Source organism: Bemisia tabaci, chromosome 3, assembly GCF_918797505.1.
Source record: "Bemisia tabaci chromosome 3, PGI_BMITA_v3".
Taxonomy (NCBI): Eukaryota; Metazoa; Arthropoda; class Insecta; order Hemiptera; family Aleyrodidae; genus Bemisia; species Bemisia tabaci.
The window spans coordinates 7,841,785-7,867,327 of record NC_092795.1 but is presented as its reverse complement, the minus strand read 5'-3'; the positions used below and the strand labels follow the sequence as shown (position 1 = coordinate 7,867,327).

General features: G+C 41.9%; 1 protein-coding gene across 1 annotated transcript in view; it reads left to right on the top strand.

Moving 5' to 3' along the window:
* Positions 1-6,419: 6,419 nt before the first annotated feature.
* Positions 6,420-25,543, top strand: part of LOC109032283 (PI-PLC X domain-containing protein 1) — a 31,273-nt gene continuing 12,149 nt past the window's right edge. The window contains exons 1-2 of the mRNA XM_072297700.1: positions 6,420-7,582; positions 25,241-25,540. Coding sequence (XP_072153801.1) covers positions 7,414-7,582; positions 25,241-25,540 — 469 coding nt within the window. The 5' untranslated portion in view covers positions 6,420-7,413. The remainder of the gene's footprint in view (positions 7,583-25,240; positions 25,541-25,543) is intronic.

Genomic DNA, 25,543 nt, shown 5'->3' with positions numbered 1-25,543 from the left:
TTTACCCCGTTTTTCTTCTACGTTCACGTAATGAAATTAGATCAACAGTTGACTCATCGACTAGTCTAGCCTAACCCCCTAGAATCGGTCTAAAGGGCGAACGATTTTATCAGATAAGATGTGCGGTCCTAGTTTCCGGGCAATTGCGGTTTGATGGAAGCTGCGATGAGGAGAAACGGAAGATATGCGAAACTCGGGCGGATATTACGTGAGAAACCAGGTAGGAGAAAGGCTTTCTTCCCGAAAAGTTAGTGCTCGGGCCAACTTACATGGTCACTGGAGCATTGTATAGCAGGTTGTGGGAAACTATTTTTTTGCAGCAACAACCAATTGGATCGCATTTTGCAAAAAGGAACTAAGAGCATTTCAATGTTGCTGGGATTGTGCAATTTAGGTACATTCTTTGCAAAAAGTAAACTTTGCGACGGTAATTTTCGTCTTGAATTCATAGTTTATTGGGAGTAGAGGTGAAACTAGTTTAGATGATCGTTTATGTTTGCAAGGTTAGCGACATTTTAATGCTCTTCGGTTCATCGTTCATCGCATACGACAGGCGACACTGAGAACGCTCTACTTTAGAACTTAAAATTAATATTAGAGAAATTTGTTTAAATATATTTACCTGGCGTCTATTTTGAGGGATATCACTGAATTTTAAGCGATGAATGTTTACTTTTTAGTTTGGCGGTTCATCTTCACATGGAAATATTTTTGGTGGGATTTTTCATTTCTAACATTTATTTTGTTTGTTACTCCCTATTCAGTAAATACATACATACATACGAGTCGCTGTTATAGCGCTCTTTGGCGCTTTGCGACACCTAATCGCCACAAAGCTCGGTCTTCCCACAGGTTATCAGGGAGTTGACACTCCCTCATCTCACTTAACACCCCCTGTCGCCAACCTCTCACTGGGCGTCCCCTACGCCTCCTCCCAGGAGGAACCCAATCAAGCATCTTTTTTGGCAGCCTCTCTTCCGTCATCCTATTGACATGACCATACCAAACAAGTTGTTTGGTCATGACGTCGAACACGATGTCATTTTCGACTTCCATTATCTGACGCACTCTATCATTACGGACCCGATCTCTCCTAGAAATTCCTGCCGACCTTCTCCAGAAATCCATCTCCGTTGCTCTTAGCATATCCTGTGTCCGTTTCTTCAGCTGCCAAACTTCACATCCGTATGTTAATATACTTTTTACTACAGCGTATAAAAGCGTTTCAGTAAATATACTTGATTAAAAATACCCCAACATCTTACTATTATTGGAAAATTGTGTATAAATAGGTAAAAGCGCTCCAGGGGGTTGTGCCGTCGATCGGTCAAGCTAGCTTCATAAAAGTCGGTTCAACATACTGCCTTGCTAAGGAAAAACGCCGTATGAACCTTCAGGCGTTGCAAAATTTCTTTTAGGAAATCACAAATTTTCAGGTTTGTGAATATTTTTTTCCTAGTTTTTCAGGTAATTTTGTTCGCAATCTCACCTGCAGCTCCTGAAAATTCAAAGGGAAAATATTCATAGCTTTTCTCAAAAATAAACATTTTATCGGAGGAAATTTGGCAACTCTTGAATGTTCATACGGCATTTTTCTTTGCATGGCAGTATAACTTCAGTCACAACTAGACACTGACCCTCCAAACTTCATATGACTCGCTTTTAACCAGCTAACCAGCACACTTTTTTATATACGTGCAATGAGAAAAAAAGATTGGTAGAATTTACCATTCCTTCACGCTGTATATCACACAGCGTGAAGAAATGGTAAATTCTACCAATCTTCAAGTCGATTCTGCCAGAGGAATGGTTACCTGTACCGGTATATATAGTCCCTGGTAAAAATTGGCAGTTGAATCTGTGTTCCAAAATACCATAGACCTACAGCCGGCTGTTAGATTTCCAATACACGTAGCTTCTATATAGGCGGCAACAAAATTTCTCATAGCCTTTTATAGCCGATGGCGATTCAGCAACAGCCCGGCGATAAAGTATAAATGCTAAACGTTACTAATTACGGATGCTAAGACTTGGTGAGTTTTTGGACCACCGCTCTCATTTTGGGCCGTAGTATCTTGATTTATTTTGCGAGTAAAGCTCCGTACTTTTGAAGGATGCCTGATATTCCTAATATGTTGGAGCGCCTTCAATTTCGTATGATACTGTGTAATACCTCTGGAGTGAAATAGTTGCTTCAAGCGCCGTGGTACGTTGCGGGCGGGCAGCCAGCGCAAAACGCGCATTCGCGCCTACAAACCTAACGGGGATACTTCACGCATTGCGCAATGCGTGAAGTATTCCTGTTAGGTTTGTAGGCGCCAGTGCACTGCCGCTCCGCTTTGTGTTAGGCTCTAATATTCACTCGTGAAGTCAGCGTTTTTCAACTCATGACTTTGAAATGTTTGCACACTCTGTATGGATTAATCTCATTTTAATTGATGAAAAAAAATATGCAGTAAAGGAAAATGTAATGTGCGTTTTGTAAATATTAAGGCGATTCCGTACAAACTTAAGGATTTACAAAGCACACGAATTTCTAAACAATTTCTTATAGCCTTTTATAGCCGATGGCGAAAAAGCAACTGCCAGGCGATAAAGTGTAAAGCCCGGCGATAGGAATTATAGTACGGCTGTATAATTTTTTATCGCTTCGTGTAGCCCGGCCGTAAGATTTTTTTCCACTTTCTACAACTAGCTATATGATTTTCTATCATCTTCTTCAGTCGGCTATAAGAACTCCTACGGTATTTTGAAACGCAGCTCCTATCGCCAATTTTTACCAGGGGTAACGTTTACCTTTCTTCTGGCAGAATTGACTCTAAATTGACGCTGTTTGAAATACAGCGTGAAGGAATGGTAAATTCTTCCAATCATTTTTTCAGTGTACTTGTTGCAAAACACTATCCCTAATTTGGACAATTCAACATATCGACGGTGAAAGAATCTAACCACGTACTTCGTAACCACGTTAACTAGATCTTCGTCCCCCTAAAAAAATACATGGCCTCTGTTCAACTCCCTTCTTCATCAAATTGACGCACAGTGCTGGAATTGGCAACAAATACTGCCATCACACGTTGACTTTTCACCTTAAATTTTCGGGAAATTCGGGGCATTGCGCCGGCTACAACGTCACGTAACACGTAGCCCTCGACTCCTCCTCCCCTTATAACACACCCGTAACGCAGGCTCGGTCCCTCTCCCTAGAGCGTTACGGACTTCATGAACGGCCCCACGCGCCCTCTACACTGCCGTACTAAGGAAAAATGCCGCATGAACATTCGAGAGTTGCCAAACCTCCACCGATAAAATGTTCCTTTTTGAGAAAAGCTATGAATGATTTTTCCTTGAAATTTTCAGGAACTTTCGGCGAAACTGCGAACAAAATTATCTGAAAAATTGGAAGAAAAATATTCACAAATTTTCCCGTATCTTCGTGATTTACTTAGAGAAATTTGGCAAGGCCTAAAGGTTCATACAGCGCTTTTCTTTAGCACAGCAGTACAAGTCTGTGAATACTGCGTCGCAGTTATTGTAGTAACGAGCGTCTTTTAATTGATGCTTTCGCGATCAGTGTTCGCAGTGGTTATCCGCCGTGCTAAGGAAAAACGCCGTATGAATCTTCAGGCGTTGCCGAATTTCCTTCAATAAAACGCGAATTTCCTGGTAAACTTATGAAAATTTTCCTCCCAATTTTTCAGATAATTTTGTTCGCAATTTCACCCAAAGATTCTGAAAATTTAAAGGAAAAATATTCATAACTTTCCTCGACAATAAACATTTTATGAAAGGAAATTTGGCAACTCTCAAATGTTCTTACGGCGTTCTTCCTTAGCACGGCAGTTATGGATGTTCCTTTGATTGATGGCTTCGTGGTTGGCGCGATCTGCGAGTGTCAATGAACGAAGCCACCATGTAGCGTTGGTCACGCAGGAGAGCTCCAATGAGCGGCCTTCACTCCTGGCTCCAGGCTCCTGGATCAAGGTGTCAAGGCCACGATTCGAGGCAAACTGCGGACGAGCAACTCTGCCGTGCTAAGGAAAAACGCCGTATGAACCTTCAGGCGTTGCCAAATTCCTCTCGCTAAAACACGAATTTCCCGGTAAACTTATGAATATTTTTCTTCGAATTTTTCAAACAATTTTGTTCGCAATTGTACCTGCAAATTTCAAGGAAAATAATTCATAACGTTCCGCAAAAATAAAAATTTTATCGAAGGAAGTCTGGCAACTCTCGAATGTACATACGGCGTTCTTCCTTAGCACGGCAGAACTATGAGCGACGATTGCACGGTGTGGGCAGTTGATCAAACATATCAAAATTTTAAGGTGGATGTACAGTACCGATAAAAATGATTCGATGTGGTCGATTGATCGATGGATGATTTTTAAGTCTAGAGTCCTCGTTACGCGGATGCAACCGATCGTCCAACGAACCGCAACGGTTTCGCGTTTCTCATCGGAAATTATCCCACCTATAATCGAGTTAAATCTTGATTTAGATAACTGTAAAACTAAACGGCCTCTGTATGAACCACGGTGGGTCGTTTTAGCTTACTTATCCATATATTGCTAAAGATCACCGAGCAAAATCAGGGGTGCATCTCACTCTGAGGCCATGAGCAAAATCTAGTGATTCGAATGAGGAGTAAAATCAATGTTAAAACCGAAGCTTACTCCGCAAAGAGAGATGATTCCGCTCTGCATGCAGGATTGCAAAAGTGAACTGGGAAATATGAAAGATTGGAAACTCCCGTGAAATATCGTATTTCATGAAGTTTCACAAGGCTGTGAAAAGTATCCATTAAAATTATGAAACACATCGACGGCCAACCAGTGAAACCACGTATCTCCACGTGTACCCTGGTTAAAATTGGCGATAGGAGCTGCGTTTCAAAATACCGTAAGAGTTCTTATAGCCGACTGAAGAAGGCGATAGAAAATCATATAGCTGGCATTAGAAGAAAGGCGGCGTCGGATGCACTGGCGCCTACAAACCTAACAGGGATACTTCACGCATTGCGCAATGCGTGAAGTATCCCCGTTAGGTTTGTAGGCGCGAATGCGCGTTTCGCGCTGGCTGCCCGCCCGTCGCGCCGCGCCGCAGCGTACCACGGCGCTTGAAGCAACTATTTCACACCAGAGGTATTGCACAGTATCATACGAAATTGAAGGCGCTCCAACATATTAGGAATGGCAGGCATCCTTCAAAAGTACGGAGCTTTACTCGCAAAATAAATCAAGATACTACGGCCCAAAAAGAGAGCGGTAGTCCAAAAACTCACCAAGTCCTAGCATCCGTAATTAATAACGTTTAGCATACACTTTATCGCCGGGCTGTTGCTTAATCGCCATCGGCTATAAAAGGCTATGAGAAATTGTGTTGCCGCCTATAGAAGCTATTGGAAATCTAACAGCCGGCTGTAAGTCTATGGTATTTTGGAACACAGACTCTACTGCCAATTTTTACGCAGGGTAACGTTGCAGACTCATTCTTTATTTTTTATTTAGAAAACTAGTCGATGTAATTTCTTGACAACTTTCTCGATTTTTTTCTTGGTTAGCGGATTATTTCTTAGAAATTTTAAGCTATAAAGTTGGCTTGTTTGTCTTCGAATATAGAAAATAGAAGAGGAAATTTTGAAACACCGAAATGGAAATGCTTGGTTTTGGACGTTGGCCATATCCATGTTTTCTAGAGCTGAGTCTGTACCACGCTCTAAAGAACACCATAATGCAAGAACCATCTCCCTTTCATTTAATTTTAAATTTAATTTCGAAAAATACTATTCAGTTTCTTTCACATTCTTGATGCTTCTGCAATTTCATGAAACATTTCACACGAAACTCCGAGATTTTAATTTCCATGAAAAATTGCAACCATGTTTGTATGAGAGGAGTTTGGACTGCAAAAAAAGAGTATTCGTTTTTTAAATTATTGCAGGAAACTAGGAGAATGGCCTCCGCCTGGTGCAATAACTCATTGATCACCGTGATCATGGGGTTGCATACCCATCGCATTGTCGGCGAATTTTACCTAGGCGTTTCCGTGAGCCGATTGTTGAAAGTTTGAAGAAGCATGATAAGACATCGAAATACAATCGTCGGCGAATTTTACCTATAGGCGCATCTGTGAGCCGATTGTTGAAAGTTTGAAGAAGCATGATAAGACATCGAAATGCGATATATTGCATGGGTAAGATACTGTTTCGTCTTTTTTTGTCGTATCGACATAGATTCAATAATCGGACCGCTAATCGACAAAGAAGAGGCGGGAAAGCTCTCAGAGCAACCCCCCCCCCCGCCCATCGTGATCTAGTGACGTCATCGCCTCAAGTCACGTCTCTGGCGGCTGGCATGGCGCGGCGCGGAGCGGAGCGGTGCGGCGTACCACACCACTTCAGTGAATCTGGATTCAGAATCAGTGAATCAGTGAAAGTGGTCAGGCCTGCCAGGACCGAGACACCTCCGCGCCGTGCCGCGCTGTTCCCGCGCTTTTCCGTGCGTCCACCGTTTTCTGACCTAAATGTTAGTCCGGTGTGCCGTGCAAGATCTTGTAACGGAAGTGTTCGCGCCTTCAATTGAAACGCTATGCAACCTAACGCGGTAGAATTTTTGTGATTTCCATAACATTTTCGATGAATGAATTGGACTTTCCTGAAGCGCACCACAAGTCTCATTAAGTTTTTTGAAGAGTAAGGATTTAAAAAATTCGACACGAGAGAATAAACACCTCGGTTTATACAATTTATATGGTCAGAGGGAAGAGTGTTCCGGACGACTCTACTGTGCCTCAACTATAAACTGTCCATGTCTCTATTGACGTAACACTCCCCGCGTGGTTTCCGTGCTTTGGGCTTTATATCTGACACCCAGAGTCTAATCTTATCTGATAAAATCAATCCGATCAAAGCAGTTCATTACCTTCGAAATATAGGTCGTATTTGTTTTGTGAAAACTGGCGAGAATAAAATCGCAAAAAAGTGAGTGCGAGCAAATTTCTCAAGCCGGATATTTTCCTGCGATCGAACTGCAATCTACCGTAATGCCATTTAAAACGCAGCAAGTGCAAAAGAAGTGAGTCAAAAGCATCCGTGTCTGGTGAGCTTCCAAGTGTACAGCTGCTCGACCACCCGAAGCAACAAGAGGGCTACCACGAAGTTAGGGCGTTGCGGCCGCGGTAAATTTTCCCGGAAAAACCGGTTCGCGATTCCCGAAAATTCTGCGCGACGCAACGCCCCGGCGGGAGTGCGTAACAGGAGTTATCAAAGCTCGAAAAAGTCGCGGAACAGACGTAGCGTCAGACTAGCTTTGTGACTGAGCGAACTTTTCATTGTGCGCCTGGTTCGGGCAGCTGTGAGCGTGTTTACCAAGCCCGGCCTTTGAGCTTTTGAGCTCGGTTCGGTGTGCGGAAATGAAGCTGGCTCTGGCGACAAGTGCTTTGGCTTGGGGTGAGTGCCGTCTCGTAAGTTTAGTGTTTCTGCTCAGAGTTGTAATCGTTTCGTTCACCGTCCCCGTCCTGACCCCGGTGCTCTGCCAACGGCCTGAACGTAACGTCAGCTCCAGTCCAGCCGGAATCACGCGTAAGTGCCCCCAATCAAAGCTCTTTCTGGATAGTTCTAGCCAGGACCACAAGAGATGGCGGTCAAAACATTGGCGTGGCTTTGAATTGCGATAAATCGATTGTTATGCCATTTAAACCTATGATAAAGAATCGATTATTAAGGTGTTCCCTGCGAACACCCTGTTTATCGATCCTTTTCCATAGTTTTAAATGACATGAAAATCGATATATAGCAGAGCATGCCACGCCATTGGGTCAATCCACATGGGGTCATTCTATCACTGGGTCATTCTACATGATATATGTGTTATTTAAAATTTGTTTTGCAAAATACAGCATGTTCAATTATGAGGAAAACTTAAATCGACAAAATTCAAGAATTCGAGGTTGATGATTACTGATGAAGGTGGTTGTCAGCAGTTCGCGTTGGGCCGTAACCCTTTTCGGCGCGGCCTGTGCCGGAAAGTCCCGAAAAATGGGCGTTTTCGGCTCGGGCGAAATTTCATGATGAAAATTAAAAAGGTAAGTTTCGGCTCAGGAATATAGGACGATTCGGCTCGCAGCCGTAAGTAACTGTCAGTATGAAAGGTCGGTTTTTTGGTCTATCATATTTAACTTTCGAGGAGGTTTCTCTCGCGTTCGATGAATTGATAAAAGACATACCAATTGATGTAGATTATTTTGAGTTTGCCAAATACATTCGTGACAATCACGTTTTTACAGTGCGCTTTCCTCCTATTAGTAGGCAGGAGCTCTCAATGCTTTAGACGTCGCAACCACAAATTCAGCTGAAAATTTCCATAGCAAACTCAGCGACGAATTTTACCATCCGCACCCTCCACTCTTCACGGTCATTTCCTACCTGATAGAAAACCAGTCTTTAGTAAGCCTGAAAATACAAGCAGCTATCCAAAAGAAACCAGCGCTGAGGCAAAAAGAAAATGTGGATAGAGAGGCCTACGTTTTGAAGCTGTATGAGCGGTATTCTTCTGGCACCATTTCTCGACTGCAATTCTTGCGGAGCATGGGACATCGCTTTGTGCCACTAAAATAATGTTTGTTCATATTTTTTTGTAGCTTTCAACTTCCAAGCTCATTTGTGCAAAATTGGGCGTGAGCCGAAAAGGGTCGTTTTTTCCTTCTCCATGCGCCGAAAAGGGTTAGGAGGGTCGCGGCAGACGTGAGCCGAAAAGGGCTACTCCGGCGCGCCAAAAAGGGTAATTTGCGCCGAAAAGGGAAATTGCCTTCGCTTTGATCTTCAGCAACTATTTTAACTCCGGGGAGATCAAATTGCATATCCGATGAAATGAAGGAGTTTAAAGAGCATTCGGTTATGCGAGAATCACTGTCGTGAGCCGTTATCGAATACTCAAGTTTACCTTGATTACCATTTGAGAAATGGTAGAAAAGGAAGGAATGAAAGATGAAGAAGACTAATAATAAGAAGAAAAAAAATAAGGGCAAGAAGAAGATAAGGAAGCATCATGAAACCAATTTAATTACCGGAAATTTACGATAAGTTGTTACCGATCCGTGAGAATTCCCGCCAAATTTACCAATTATCACACTGAACATGGTACATTCACCAGTAGTACGCGCAAAACAGAGACAAGAGACCCTCCACTGGCCTCCTAGCGACAGGTGGAAGCTTTTACTTTCGGGGTTTCAACAATTCCTTATGGACAATTATTAGGGAGCAACAGTCATCACCCTAGTTTCGGCTGTTGACTTACCTACATGGTCGATGAAGAGTTTCGGATGACGTCATGAGCCAAACAAGTTTCCCAAACGTCGGCCATTTTCGGCTTGTTTGCAAAGCGAAACTGCCAACACGTTGTTGAACATCAACCATGTAGGTAAGTCAACAGTAGAATGCTGAGGTCCCGAAAGTAAAAGCTTCCACAATGGCCAAGATATTAGTGGAGGGTCTCTTGTCTCTAGCGCAAAAGCGCTGAAAAAATGGTATAATTATCAGAAAACGGTAAAACCAGTGGCGTGGCGTGCTTTGCGATGTATCGATTGATCCGCCATTTAAACCTATGGAAAAGTATCGATAAACAGGGTGTTCGCAGCGAACACCTTATAAATCGATTATTTACCACAGCTTCAAATGGGGAAATATCGATAGTTCGCAAAGCACGCCACGCCACTGGTAAAACCACTGGAAGTATTCAGTTCAAAGCTGGTAATTGTCGGGTAACAGGTGATTTTACCGGTTTTTTCTCAAGGTAATCGAATGGAATCGTCTAAAAATTTCAATCGACTCCTCGCACCAAACGGAAGCGTGATCGAAAGAGACAGTCTTATCCGAGTGCCGTCTCGGACAACTTACGGCTTACGGCTTTACGGCGCATAATAAGCAGCCGCGCGGTGGGACTGCGGCTACGCACGCACACATCGAAGATGGACACGTACACCCTGACAGACGTAACCGAATTTCACGATTGCACAACCGGGGAGTCGTCATTACTGTTTCCATTTCGTAAGCCGCAGCCAAGACCGAGTCGGATCGGAGAAGAGGGCATTTTTGGCAGCCAGCACCCAGTAACTCCACCGTCCCAAGGAAAAACACCGTATGAGAATTAACAGGCTGCCAAATTCCCTTCCAGAAAATGATTATTTTCAAGAAAATTAATGAATATTTTCCTCTTTGATTTTCGGATATCGATGGCCGAAGGGCGAAACCATGCATTTTCATTGCGGTGTTTCAAAATTGCCGCTCCTATTTTATCTTTTTGAGGCAACAAGCCAATTTCACAGCTTGAACTTTATGGAGAAAATTCTGCCTACAGAAAAGAAAAATCAAGGATTTTATCCAACAAATGACGTCTACTGGTTTTCCAAAGAAAAAATCAAGTATAGCAGGCCCAGGGCAGGCCAGGGGTATATCCCTGTTAAGCCTCCCTTAGCCTCATTATTTGTACCTTTTTTTACTTTTGGAGGGCAGACATAAAATATTATCAGGGACGTACACAAAATAATGTTAATAGCCCCGCCCCCTCCCCCTTTAAAGAATACCTAGCTACGCCACTGACGTGGTTTCACTTTTCAGACATCAATATGCTAGGTTAAATTTTGCATTACATCAGGGCCGGATTAAGAGGGTGGCCACATGGGCCGCGGCCCATGGCGGCAAATTTTGCAATTTTCTTGAATGTAGGTATAAAAAAAAAAATCGGATTCAGACAAAAAATTATCAATGAGAAAAGGGAACAAAATCTCTCTTTCCTGAGAGTACAGTAATTTCGAATTTTGTCGTTTTTCTGTGGAACAAGAGACAGCATCTTTAATTAGTCGAGTTAAGAGAGGAACTAAACACGCAATTTGGCCTGGAGCTTAGCGCAGAGAGGAATGACGAGGACTTGAAATGAAAAGGACAAGCCCTCGGCGCGGCACGGCGGTCGGCATGTAACACATATTAGCGCCTACAAGACTGCATGAATACTTCACCCATTGCGTCAAACACAGTGCGCTCGGTCAGGCGAGCGGTTGCCGTGAAACGCATAGCGCCTACAATACTGCAGGAATACTTCACGCATTGCGCCAAACACAGTGCGATCAGCGCGGCGGCGGAATAAGTTAAAATTATTCAACCACATTTATGTTTGTTCTTTCATAATTTTTTGGTTCATTTTTTATAAATGGAGGACCTTGTCCACACAGAGACAGGTTTACGGAACTTAACTTTCGCCCAAAGTTCCGTGAAATTTTACTAGTAGTGTTGACAGGGCTTTCGCAAAAAATGTATCCAGCATGAGTAGGTAAACGCGTCTTATGCACCCTTCCCCCTCCGGCACTTGATGGTTTTTATTAATGTTTCAAAACGAATGAGAAGGGGGCGGCAAAATACAGGCGGCCCATGGGCGGCAAGTAGGTAAATCCGGCCCTGCATTATATTATGGACAAATTCAAGCGCAGAATACAGATATGCGTAGATCATCGAGATCATTTGATTCGTTTGGAGATTTGGCAACGCCTGGATGTTCTTACGGTGTTCTTACTCAGCATCCAGTGATTCCGTTCCACCGTCCGTTTCAGGACGGCGCCGCGCCGCGCTCACTGTTCCTCTCCTCCCTTGGGACGGCAGTTTAACCTAGTGTTGGGGATGATTTCGATAAAATCGATTTATGGAATCGATTCGATTTTCCTCCGGAATCCTATTTCATTGATTGAAATCGTGACCAAGAAATAGATTTTCCAAAAAATGGGAAATTACGAGGGCTGAAAATTAGCTCTCTTTTCATTAAAAAAAAAAAAAAAAAAAAAAATTATTCGAATGAAAATTTCCAGGGAGTTTCATTGAATATTGGTCCAAAAATCGGCTCACGAGCCGCTTAAATATATTCGCAAAATTCGGAAATGTTGATTTTGAGGGAAAACTTCGATGTTTTTTGTTAAAAAATCTATCCAAAATCCCCAAGACGATACCACTACAGCGAAGGCAAGGGCATTCTTTCGGGCTGGTGTGCCCGCGGAACCTTGGCCCTCTCGACTTAATGACGCTTATGTAAAACGGATTTTCTCCATTGCATCTTGTTCGCTCCTCGTTGCTCCGTTGACGATCATATCCAGGTCATTATCAGTGGTCAATCTCCTTCCGCACTGGAAAAGAAGTTTGATCAGTGTCGCTCCCTTGACGCAACGTCGTATCTCGATTTCCGCATGAACCCCAGAAAACATGGAATTTCGTGCAAATCAGGGCTCACGTGGGCTTTGAGCAACGCTCTTGCGTCAGAAGAGCGATGTTATACGAACCGAACATCGGTATTCTACGTAAAGTGAATTATTCTATTCGTTAGATCAAACTCTCGATTCGTATGACCAAATTTATTTTTTACAGGTCGCGTCGCTTCAATCTAGCTGGATAATATGAGCCAAGGTTAAGTGTTCTGTATCGATCGATGTAACAGGTTTGTCAAACTGAACTTCGCGATTCGTTTAACCGAATGTTTGATTCTTGAACACTAGTCTCTTTAACGAGTTTGGCTCACAATTTGATCATGTGACCTGCACATTTGGATCGACGATTCGAAAGTTTGGTTTGACAAACCGAGTAGTTCGATGGATGTAGAGCACTGAAACTTCGGTTCTACGATCTTCGGTGCGTGGGGTGGTTTAACGCCTGATCCATAATCTAGAGAAAGGGGCTTCGTAATTAGGGCACAGGTAGAGAATAATTACGAAGCCCCTTTCTGTGTACAGTGTTCTTACTCTAAATCAATTTTATGGTGTGGAAAATCAACGAGTTGACACGGTGCAATTTGCTGTTAAAGGTCCGATCGGTGGTCGGTGTAACTTTTAATATGCGGAGCATTTGACCCGGTGCCCTAGCCTAGTGAACCAATCAGTCAATCAGTCTATCACTCAATCATCCACCATGGGGACCTTTGATCTCAAACGTGTTGCATCGCAGCATCTTTTGTCAGCGTCGTCATTCAACCTGTTGCTAAATCATTCAATAATCGCTCATTTTTTATTTATTTTATTTTATTCGCTTGTACAAATAATTGGGATTTTTTCAATGAAAAGACGACATTGATTTCATTTTACTAATCAAGTGTCAAGCTGCGTACATGCTCTCACATTTTATCGCCGGTACAAAGTGTGACTTCCCTCGTTTAACACTTCTCTCCCGTGCTAAGGAAGAACGCCGTATGAACGCTCAGGCTTTGTCAAATTTCCTTTGATAAATCACGAATTTTCGGGAAAATTTGTAAATATTTTTCTTCCAATTTTTCAGATAATTTTGTTCGCAATTTCACTTAAAGTTCCCGAAAATTTCAAGGAAGAATATTCATAACTTTTTTCAAAAATAACTATTTTCTGAGAGGAAATTTGGCAAATCCCGAATTTTCATACGGCGTTTTCCCTTAGCAAGACAGTATCGCGTAGTGTTGGGAACTCGATCGAGAAACATTCGATTTTTTTTATGTACATGTCAATATTAAGAGAGATAGTCACACGCACAGGAATTAAGAAACGCAAAGGAAGTACTCGTAACAATTCTGATTGAGTAACGTATATTTCTGAATTATACCTTTTGATGACGAACCCTCGCCAGTCCCCGCATAAATACGGATACGTTGCGAGCAATTCCGTTCAATTTGCAATAGAAGAAGGCTTAAGTTGCACTGTAACCCGACAACTGTAAAATTAAACGTTAAATGTTTTTCCAAATTCCTTTTTTTCGAATGATTGTTGGGCGATTACAGTGCCCGCCTTAAGAAGATTGTGCATGCATGCACATTCGAAGGACTTTGTGCATATGTGCATACATACACAAAGGAGTGTAAAGTCACCTGACACTGCAAGTGAGGAGATTATCGACGAAATTCAAATATGAAAATTTGGCAGCATCGCTTCGGTACGTCCCGGCACATGATAATAACCGTACATCAACATCGTTTTATGGTCAGAGATATTACCATTGCGTGCTTCGTAATTATGACGTACTGTAAAGAAGTGATCATAGCATGTTGATGACACATCTTCAACTAGCACTACTTCCGAATGGGTAACTGTTCATCTACAACACCATTATTCTAGTTAAAAATTGCTTACCATTGTCATTTTCAATCGAAATCTTGTACCTACAATTTGCAAGAGCCACGATTTTTACACGAATACCTATACTAAGTACATATTTTTGTGAAAAGTAGAACCGAGACCTCTATGTGTTCTTCTCGCAAGACTAACTTTTTCCTGATAACCCATTCGATATGCATGAAATAGATCTTGCAAAATTTCTGCACGCAACTCTGCAAACAATATGGCATTTTTCGAAGAAATCAAGGTATTTCTCGGAATCGTCAAACTTTCGATTTAATCACAAATCTCAAATCTCGTGATGTCCTGTGATTCAAAATTTTTGTTCTTCGTTTTCATTAGTTTTTCAGCCGATGGATGCGCTGAAGGGCCAAACCGAGTTGCGTGCAATGCGCATGTTGTGCTGCGCGCTCCTGGTACTTAATAACCACAGCGCTGGCGAAAACACCAAATCACGGACCTCTTTGGATAGTGAAATTCGACAGGAGATTTGTAACGTCGCAAATTGAGGTGGGTGGTTTGGTAATTTCACCTCCACCATCGAACTGTTCTCCGTTTCCCTAAGTTTTGCATTCGATGGATGCCCGAGGGGAGACAAAATTAAACACGGCGCCTGGATGCAACTATACGTGCTCTATGGATGCGCATGTTGCATGGAAAAAAATTGAAGGCGCTCTGGGTTTTCTTGCTCGCACCGAAACGAGCAATACACATGTTGCATTGCACGCCGCGCAGGTGCTTAAAAATCACAGCGGTGGCGAAAACACCAAATCGCAGACTTCTAGAGTGATAAATTTTTCGGTTTGACAATTTTCACTTCTTAACAATTTTTTCATGGAAATACTTCCTGATTTTTTTGCGCAAAAATTTTATTACATACCGAAAAAAAAAACGAAGAAAAACGAACAATATGTTAAGCAAATACGGTAATTAGGCCTTTTTTGGACAGTGAAATTTGACAGGAGATTGGTAACGTCGCAAATCGATATATGTGGTTCGGTAATTTTACCTTCGCCATCAAATTTTGAACAGTCTCATCACAAGTTACAGATTAATTTTGAGAGGGGAATTAGGAGTCATTAACAGGGTTCAATTCTCAGCTGTCACACGCGAAAAAAAGTCGCCTTCGACAGGTCGGTCGCGATCCCCGAGCTGGACTAGTCACATTCTCAGTTAATTACTTAATTATTGCACCGATAGCGATAACTTCAGAAAAATGAACGCAACAAAGGTCATAAACACCCCCAAAAATGTAACATTGAGTATCTTGGTAGCACAGCTAGTAAAATAACTTGTAAAAATCAATTTGAAACAGTGATTTAACAGGTTTGAAAGTTTTACGTGATGGAAGATCGAATCGTATTTTTATGTAATACTATTTTTATTTTTTAAAAAAAAACTTACCACGTGATTTTTTCGTTGCGATCTATTTCCCTACTTTTTTAAATTACATTTTTTGCTGGCAAAGTTTTCGTCCACCCTAGGGCAGCTCAATCTGTTTCCCTGTAGCATAAATCCTCCAATCATCCATATAATTAGCTCAAAGAATTTTGTAAGAACTCTGTTTATAACGACTATTGCCTTAACGCTTGTTATGGTCCAAAATTTTTCTGGGGCCGAACTTTGTAGGTCCTTTCACATAGAGTGCAACATGCATCGATGGCTCAAAACCGCACCATCGCCCACCGGCCAATCAGAACTGCTGAGCCAGACTTAAGTGCAGTTGTGACTCGTACTAAGCATATTTAAGCACGGGGGAAAGACCAACAAAATTCTGCCCCGTATAACACAGCTGGCGGTGCGCCGGCCTCATATTACTGTACTGAGGAAAAACGCCACATGAATCTTTGCCAGTTGCAAAATTTCCTTTGGTTAAATACGAATCTTCAGTGAAACCAGTGAATATTTCCCGTTCAATTTTTCGGGGAATTTTCTTCGTAATTAAATATAAACTATCTGAAAATTTCAAGAGAAAATATTCATAACTCTCCTCAAGAATAAACACTGCATTGGAGAAAATTTGGCAACTCTGGAATGTTCATACGGCGTTTTTCCTTACCACGGCAGCATACATGTGCTGAACAAAGTTTTTTCCCCTCTATTTTATTTCTTCAATTCTCCCTCCAAAAATCGCAAATTATATCATGTCGTAACTACTGACGTCATCAAATGACGCCCGAAACGATCGCAAAATCCTAATCGGCCAACATCTCCTGGTTTTCTCACAATTGACACGCGCTACTGACCCGTTTCCGGCCGTTCCATGCAACGAGAGTCGAAGGGCTGGGCTTTAGAGTCATTGAGCCGGTTCAGCCGCGGTGATTTAGGTCGTTATCAGGTGTAATGCAGTTGAGCGTCATTTGTGCATCCCAGTGGCCGGTCGCAAATCGCATCCATGGATCAGCGCAAAGTTGTCACGTTTACCTGCGCTGGTATTACTTTCAATGACTCTCGTTTACTACCGTGCTACGCTCAAGCGCCATATGAATTGAATGAATGTTGCCACATTTTCTCTGATAACACGGAAAAATGTATCACAATCCTAATTATACTCTTAGCTGATTTTGGCGTCAGATATCAGAGTAGTTGTACTCGCCAAAGGTATGGTTAAGTCAGCTGAAAGTGTGGTTGGATAAACCATGTCTCTAGCTGGTACCTCACTGTCAGCATAAGTGTGGTTGGATTGACTATACCGCTGGCTGGTGCCTTCATACATTTCTAGCTGTAAGTGCGATATATTATATAATTATAGTGCAACTACTCTTATGGCTAGCGCCAAAATCAGCTGGAAGTATAGTTGAGATCGTGATACTTCCTTTTCAGTAAAAATCCTCATCATTGAACATATTTATAAGGGATAAAAAATATAATCATCCGGTACTCATTTGCGGTGATAGTTTTACATATACGAGACACGTTTTGGAACTTAAAGTTCCATCCTCTGTCGGCAACGAACACGGAGGATGGAACTTTAAGTTCCGAAACGCGTCTCGTATAAGTAAAAAAAGCACCGCAAGTGAATACCAGAAAATTTTATTTTTTATCACATTTAACTTGTGGTGTCCCCCGACGTAGTTGCGATATTAATGAGTATTGTCCCTTGAAAATTTTCGGATACCCTGAATTATAAATTGCGAATAAAATTCTCGGAAAAATTCAAAGAAAATAATTCAAGAAGCTACATGGTAGCATTTCGGATTGAATTTGAATTTTTAAAAGAATTGTATCGATGTACGGATTAAGAACCCGTTTTTGATGTGTGTTTTCTGAAAAAAAGTCTTGAAAAAAGTTAGCATCAACATTCTGTCATATTACGTGAATAATTTCTGTTGATGCGAAACGCGAAGGAAAATGCAATAATACTAAGTGTAAAATTACAAATATACGTAAATTTTTGATCAAAAGAATACGAGTGATAAAACACTTTTGAGAAGGCAAGATGGTATTTTACGTATTAAAAACTCAGAGTAGTTTCCTGACTCGTACATATTTTAACTTGTTTCCTCCTCCTTCAAGGAATTTTTCCTCGAAAATATTTACGAATTTATCTAATTTATTTGAATTATTTAAGCAGTCAATGCTATTTACAGGGTGATCCAAAAGTCTCGTACAACTATCGCCAGGCACATCCCGCGTGACTTTTGTACAAATTTAGTCAGAGAGACTTGCGATTTTGTGAGTGCTCTTGGGTCAGGAAACGTATTTTGGAACTGCCCCTAAAATGTTAGGGTAACTTTCCTGAGGAGGGGCTAAAACCCTAAAGTTTATAGCGGCGGTGCGGAAATTTTAGATCACTCTTAATGGAGGAGTTCTTCGGAACGCATAAGACTTGCAATGCTGCTAAGATCGTGCGACTTTGTATACAATTTGCCGCGAACCAAGTTACATATACATGTAATTATTTTCACAGAAAAATAAATCAAAATTTTAAGATTTTTTTTTCAGAAAAAAATCCTAGCAGGGCTTTCAAACTGTCCAACTAGAATCGATGCGCCAAGTTGCACAATGTGAGCAGCATTGCAAGTCTTATACGTTATTGTTCCAAAGAACTCCTCAATGGAGATGTTACATGTGTGAGGAATTTGCAATTTGACTATTGATTCTTATGTAAAGATTCGGAAGAAACACGATGGTGCCACTGGTTTTCTCTGAAATCAACTCCCAAGCTCAAAAAAAGCTCTCAAGTTGAGGCCAAAATGGAGGGGATATCCCGCGCTGTCCTGAGAGTCCTCTTTTACATCAAGACAAACTCTCCATGCAAAGATAGGGAGCAAATACATTGACAACAGGGTCGGACTGACTCGCATCTGAGGGCGTAGACCCTTGGCTGGTTGAAGGGGCGTAATGTTAAAGGCAACCCCTACGTGGAGAGGGGTTCAGCAAATTTTGGCAAAGCAGCACATGTTCTACGCTATTTTCAGGTTTAAAGTTTGTTAATCGTACAGAGTAAAAATTGCAAAAATTGAATTGAAGTAGCAGACAGACTTCTGAAATCAGAGAAAACATGAAGAATTAAAGTCACTAGACGCATCCAAGGCACGCAAGCACCATTATTTCCAAAAGAACCGAGCTTGCTGCGAGCTTAAGACGTGGGACTGCAAATCCATCCTTAAAAATAATTAGACAAGAACCTGAAAAAAGAAGAAATAACGAGTAGCAACACAGCCGAAGACAGGAAAGACGTATTCGGGCCTATTTTTTAACTTTTCTGCCGAATCTGAGCGACAACTCATTGACAGCATATAGCAGAGCATAGAGAGCTCATCGCGCCTTCAATTTTTCAGACGCAGCACAGACGTCCGTCAAGTACGAATAGTTGTATCTCTGCGCCGTCGTAAACGCACATCCTTTCCCTCCCTCTATTTCCATACTGTTTTTGTTTGCGTTTGTCTTATTCGTAAAGGTGCTTCAAACTAGTAGCATAGAGCAGAGCATTGCGAGTTCACGACTCACACCGTCGCGTTTTACATTTTTCATATGCAATGTGGACATCCATCTTGCGCTAAAAGTTGTATCGCGTTTACACTTTGGACTTCTTTTATTTTTGAATTTTGAGATAAATTAAGGTAAAGTTTGCCCGAGATATGCTATGGTATGTCCAAATCGACAGTCATTTTGAAAAGGAAGAAATATGTTTAAAGGTCTCTCGAGAGTCTATAAAGTGTGCGTATGTGTAAAAATCGAGCCGACTATCGCTCCGAAGGGAGTCACACGTAGCGAATGAAGGAGGAGGACGATAAAGCGCCTGTATGCCAACAAAAAGGTGAAAATTTCACAGATAAGTGTTTACGCTTCAGAAAGTAGTTCTTGGACCTCTGTTCACCAGTATCATGCGAAAAAGCACCATTCTTTCATAGAGAAAAAAAAGGAGGTGTTTACATTTCGGGCATCTTTGAATTTTTTGATGACTTGATGACGTAGGTGGGTACAGCGTGAAGGGGACGTCGCTGTACCCAGCTGTACCCACCTACGTCATCAAGTCATCAAAAACTTCCAAGATGCCCGAAATGCAAACACCTCCTTTTTTTTCTCTATGCCATTCTTTACTCCTAACTCTCTCTTCTTCCTTCATTTAAGAAGTTTTTCGCATTTATTCTCGGTCGTAATTTTTTCTCTCTTCTGATTTTGCTATCTGTCAGAGAGGCGCGTTTTCGGCGTGCCAAGGGGGCGTATCTGCCAATGGCAGATTGACCTTATGGCCAATCCTAGCCTGATTGACAGGGCTGCCACCGTATTTGGGGACTCTAAAACTGAAATCACAGCAACCCTGTCAATGCATTTGCTCCTATCTTTGCATGGAGAGTTTGTCCTGATTTAGAGGTGGACTCTCAGGATAGCGTGAGATATCCCTTCCATTTTGGCCTCAACTTGAGAGCTTTTTTTGAGCTTAGGAGTTAATTTCAGGGAAAACCAGTGGCACCATCGTGTTTCTCGCGAACTTGTACGTAAGAATCAACAGTCAAATCGCAAATTCCTCACACATGCAACATCTCCATTATAATTCGTCGGTAGAGTGTTATGATGATGAGAAACTTGGCGGCATCGGAACGTCATTTATGCGTTTTTCCTTAGGACGGCAATTCAGGGATTTAGGATGGCGGATTAGCGGGAGATGTTGCCATCCGGCTGTGGGACATTATGCAATCTAGAGCGAAGCGCTTTGATGTCGCTCGGCTCAATCGAATCCGGTAGCGACTCGCCGCGGCCGTCCATTGGCCCAGATTCATTGTTTATTTATGCTGATTGGTAATTGGCGACGCGTCTGTACCCCCGCCCCCTCCCGCCAGTCGCGGCCGGAAACCTGATGGACTAATCGCCCGCGTCGGGTCCTCGTCCATCCGTGTCACTGTACCAGCGGCGCGGCGTGCTTTGCGATTTATCGATTCATCTGCTATTTAAACCCATGAAAAAGGATCGATAAACAGAGAGTTCCATGCGAACGCCTTAATAATCGATTCTTTACCATAGCTTCAAATTGAGAAGTATCGATAATCGATCATTCACGCCACGCCACTGATCCGTGTCACTGCACGAGCCAACTCTCCGTCTGCGTCGGATATCGCATCTACGGATTGCACATGCATGCGGCCCTGCTAAGGAAGAACGCCGTATGAACCTTCAGACGTTTCCACATTTCCTTCAATAAAAACCTAATTTACTGGGAAGATCGTGAATTTTTTTCTTCAATTTTTTTTGCACAATTTTGTTCGCGATTTAATCTAAAATATATGTAAATTTTAGGGGAAAATGTATTGTTTTTTGCAAAAAGGAGCCAAGAGCATTCCAATGTCGCTAAGATTGTGCATCTTTACATTGCAAATATAAACTGATCATTTAAACGATGGTTTTATCTTTTCTCCCAATACATATAGTACACGGAAAAACAAACAGTCACAAAAACACAAAAACACTCACTAAAAACAGTGAAAGCAATGTTTCAACGCATATTTTACAACAAAAAAATGCTACTTTAACCACCCCCGTGGTTAAATTAGTTTACAATGTGGTTAAAGTAGCAATTTTTTGTTGTAAAATCTGCGTTGAAACATTGCACTCACTGTTTTTAGCAATTGAATTGTTGAATCAGCATTTTTTCCCCGTGTATCATTTCATGGAAAAATACGCACAATCGCTCTCAAAATTACAAGTTTTATACGGGGCAATTTGGCAACTCTCGAATGTTCATACGGCGTCCTTTCGGCCGCACGGCAGTATGCCACTTAGATTGACGAGATTACTGCCGTCCTAAGGAAAAACGCCGTATGAACATTCAGCGTTGCCAAACTTACTGTGATAAAACATGATTTTTCAGGTAAACTTATGAATATTTTTCTTCCAATTTTTCAGATAATTTTCCTTACACTTTCACCTAAAATTCCTGAAAATTTCAAGGAAAAATATTCATGACCTCCCCCAAAAATAAACATTTCATAGAAGGAAATATGACAACTCTCCATTATTCATACGACGTTCTTCCTTACGGCCTAGATACACGGCGATTAATCGCCGCGGATGTAAGATGGAAGCCAATGGAGAGCCTTGATTTCGATCCATTGACGTCGATAAATCGAAATCAAGGCTCTGCATTGGCTTTCGTCTTTCACTCGCAGCGATTAAACGCCGTGTGTATGGAGGTCTTTAGCATGGCAGATTATAGTTGGCTCGGTGCTGACGAGCACATGGGTGGAACTATGCAAGCCACTAAGGTCTCGCTTCCAAAAAGTGAGGGGTTTGAGGGACACGTGGAATAAGTGCAGTCTCTGCTATTTCGAGACATACGTGTTTGAAGTTCTTTAATTACATGAAACTTTATGGCGGAAGGAAGGTTCAAACTTACTTTTTGATGCTTAAAAATTGGATTTTAGTAGTGAATTTTTTACAGATTATTTAAGATTAGTTTTAGTTGGATTCATTAATATCTCAATTTAAAAAAAATAAAATAAAAAAATAAACAGCACTTGTCCCATGCACGTTCCTTCGAAGCCCCTCAATTTTCCTTTTTCTATTGAATTTCAACGATTTAACAAGAGCTGCGCATGCAACCGGCAACAATTACTCAAGAATTCGATAAAAAAAGTAGATTTTTTTTCTTTAAAGCTTCAGAGTTCAGATTTTACCGTGCGTTCCATAGCATATAAGCACTGAGGCCATCGCAGAAGTTGTGATGATCCTCGCGACTTCCAGACACTTTAAATCAAATAAATTTAGAACAACATTTTCTGGAAACTCGGAAGAAAAGTATCAACAAATACTAACAATTTTAGATGTGTCGAGGAAAATTTGGCAACATCTCCGGGCTTATACGGCTTTTTTTCTTCGCACGGCAGGATAGTGCGCGCAAATCCCGAAATGCCCCACGCATCGATGACAGTGCGACGCGGCGAGGGTTGGCGTCGACGCGTCTGCCGCTGTCAAATCCAGATGCACACTGCCGTGCTAAGAAAAAACGCCGCATGAACCCCCAGGCGTTGCCAAATTTCCTTTGATAAAACACGAATTTTCTGATAAACGTATGGTTATTTTCCTCCAATTTTACAGATAATTTTGTTTGCGATTTCACCTAAAGTTCTAGACAATTTCAAGGAAAAATGCTAAAAAAAATAAGCCTTCGACGCAACAAAGCCCTATCTCAAAAATAAACATTTTATCGAAGGAAATTTGACAACTATCGAACGTTCATACGGCGCTCCCCTTTAGCACGGCAGCATAGAGTGCATCATCTACCAACAGCAGCGGGGCGATTATTGAAATGTTTTGTTTGTCGGATCGACATAGATGACATAGGTTAAAAGGCGGAGCGTGATTGGTCGGCTATGTCTCATCGCTGCTTTGTCGTGCCTTTGTCAGGTGGAATGATCGACATACTGTCGGAAACTTAAGAGGTGCCGTTAGCTTGTCGATCATTCCACCTGACAAAGGCACGATAAAGCAGCGATAAGACATAGCCGACCAATCACGCTCCGCGATTTAACCTATGTCATCTATGTCGATCCGACAAACAAAAAATTTCAATAATCGCCCCGCAGGGAGGCTATGCCGGAGCAGGGTAAGGAAGAGGACGCTGCCGCATGCCGTTCCCTGCTCTCCGCCCGCATGATCCCGCATTGCAATTATTAGATAATGATCTCGTTTTCGTCCACACGAGTTTAGTCATCGACTCATCCACTTCGAGTTGGGCCCCTCTGACACCACTTGAGGACAGGGCGCACAAGAGCAGTTTTTGATGAAAGTTGAGATTTTAAGGTGATTCGATGGACGACATATTTTGTGTCAGAACGGCATGCGATATATCGCATCAATCGGTTCCATTTTTTCAGCTACTCGTTATTTTTCTCGAATTTTGAGATCGCAATTCTGTTGTCAGGATAGTAAAGCACGCACTTACCAATTTTCACAAAGAAATTCATCGTAATAAAGTCGTGGTTTTTTTAGAGAGAAAATATCGCATTCGAGTGCAGTTTCGATATCAGTATCGAATGCGATGTTTTCTCTCTAAGAAAACCACGCCTTTATTACGTTGAATTTCTTTGTTAAAATTCGTAAGTGAGTGCTTTAGTCTCCTGACAACAGAATTGCGATCTCAAAATTCGAGAAAAATGACGAGTAGCTGAAAAAATAGAACCAATTGATGCGATATATCACATGCCGTTCTGACACAAAATATGGTGTCCGTCATATCACCTTAACGATTTCAACTGAAACTAGTCTTAAAATATATATGTACCCCGTGAAAAATTCCTCACTAAAATAAAATCTTTAAGCATCAAGTAGTGGAGTTTGAACTTTTTTTTTGGTACAGGGCTCCATGTGATTCTGAAACTTAAAACACGTATTTTTTGATATAGCAAAAAGTGCGGCGGGCGGGCAGCTAGCGCGAAACGCGCATTGGCGCCTACAAACCTTTGCGTAATGCGTGAAGTATCCCTGTTAGGTTTGTAGGCGCCAGTGCGTCGCCGCTCCGCTTTGTGTTAGGCTCTAATATTTAATCTGGCGGAGTCAGCGTTATTCAACTCATGATTTTGAAATGTTTGCACATCCTGTGTGGATTATTCTCATTTTAATTGATGAAAAAAAATATGTAGTAAAGGAAAATATAATGTGCGTTTTGTAAATATTAAGGTGATTCCGTACAAACTTAAGGATTTACAAAGCACACGAATTTCTACACAATTTCTTATAGCCTTTTATAGCCGATGGCGAAAAAGCAACTGCCAGGCGATAAAGTGTAAAGCCCGGCGGCGATAAGAACTATAGCCCGGTTGTATAATTTTTTATCGCTTCGTGTAGCCCGGCCGTAAGATTTTTTCCACTTTCTACAGCCAGCTAAATGATTTTCTATCGCCTTTTTCAGTCGGCCATACGAACTCCTATGGTATTTTGAAACGTAGCTCCTAACGCCAATTTTTACCAGGGTACGTGAGTCAAATCGCGCACTACAACGGTTTCAGCAAGCTTCTCAAACGAGCAATGTTCATTTCCCACCATGTGTTGTTCAAACTATAAGCAATTTGCTATAGCTGAGCCAAAGCGTCAAAATTGAGGTTGCCAGATTTTTAAATCGCAGATACTGTCATGATACTGTCTGTGATGATACTGTCACGTTTAGCGCGCGATGTAAATCACGTAGAGTATAGAGTTTTCATGAGCGGGTGGTTTGAATTTACGCATCAAGAATCATTAAATATCTTCGTAAGGAGTTGAGTTCGGTAATTTTCGTTGTGCGCATCGTGTTTTACGTGAAATTTTGGTTAAGGAACATGTCGTCACCTTCCGGTCAAAGTATCACAAGCGCCATGCGACGTTTTAAAATTTCCACCATCATTTTATTTTTTTACAGAGAAATTGTTCAACGAAGCTGTTCGAAATTTCACTGAATTTTCTTTGCACTGCCGATAAAATTCAGTGGAATTCTCAAATAGATTCAACCAACAATTCCTCTGTAAAAAAATAAAATCGCGGCGGAAATTTTGAAACGTCGCATGGCGCTTGTGATACTTTGGCCGGAAGATGACGATGTATCAGAATGCTGAAATTCGTACCTTGTCTAGTGGTCCATTTCTAGCAACTAAACTTATTCGGCTACGTACTTGCATTGTGTCTAATCTGTCTCTTATCCTATGTTTCACAATAGGATGTCGACGGACGCACGTGGAGATCGTGGTGTCGCCACTTGTGAGCAAGTCCGCCGTCCGGGAGCTCCAGTTCTTCTGGGAGACGGAGACAGTCACGCCGGGCGACTGGGTGGGCTTCTACTTCGGACACCCCCTCGACGCTCCCCCACACCTTCTCATCGGTGTCCCCGTGGATGAACCCCTCGGATGGCACCGCACCGTCTTCACCGAGAACCACACCGAACCCGACCAACTTGGCTACCACAAGAAATGCCTCGGATACTGGGTCGCTTACTACCGCGCTGGCAACAACGACACAGGTA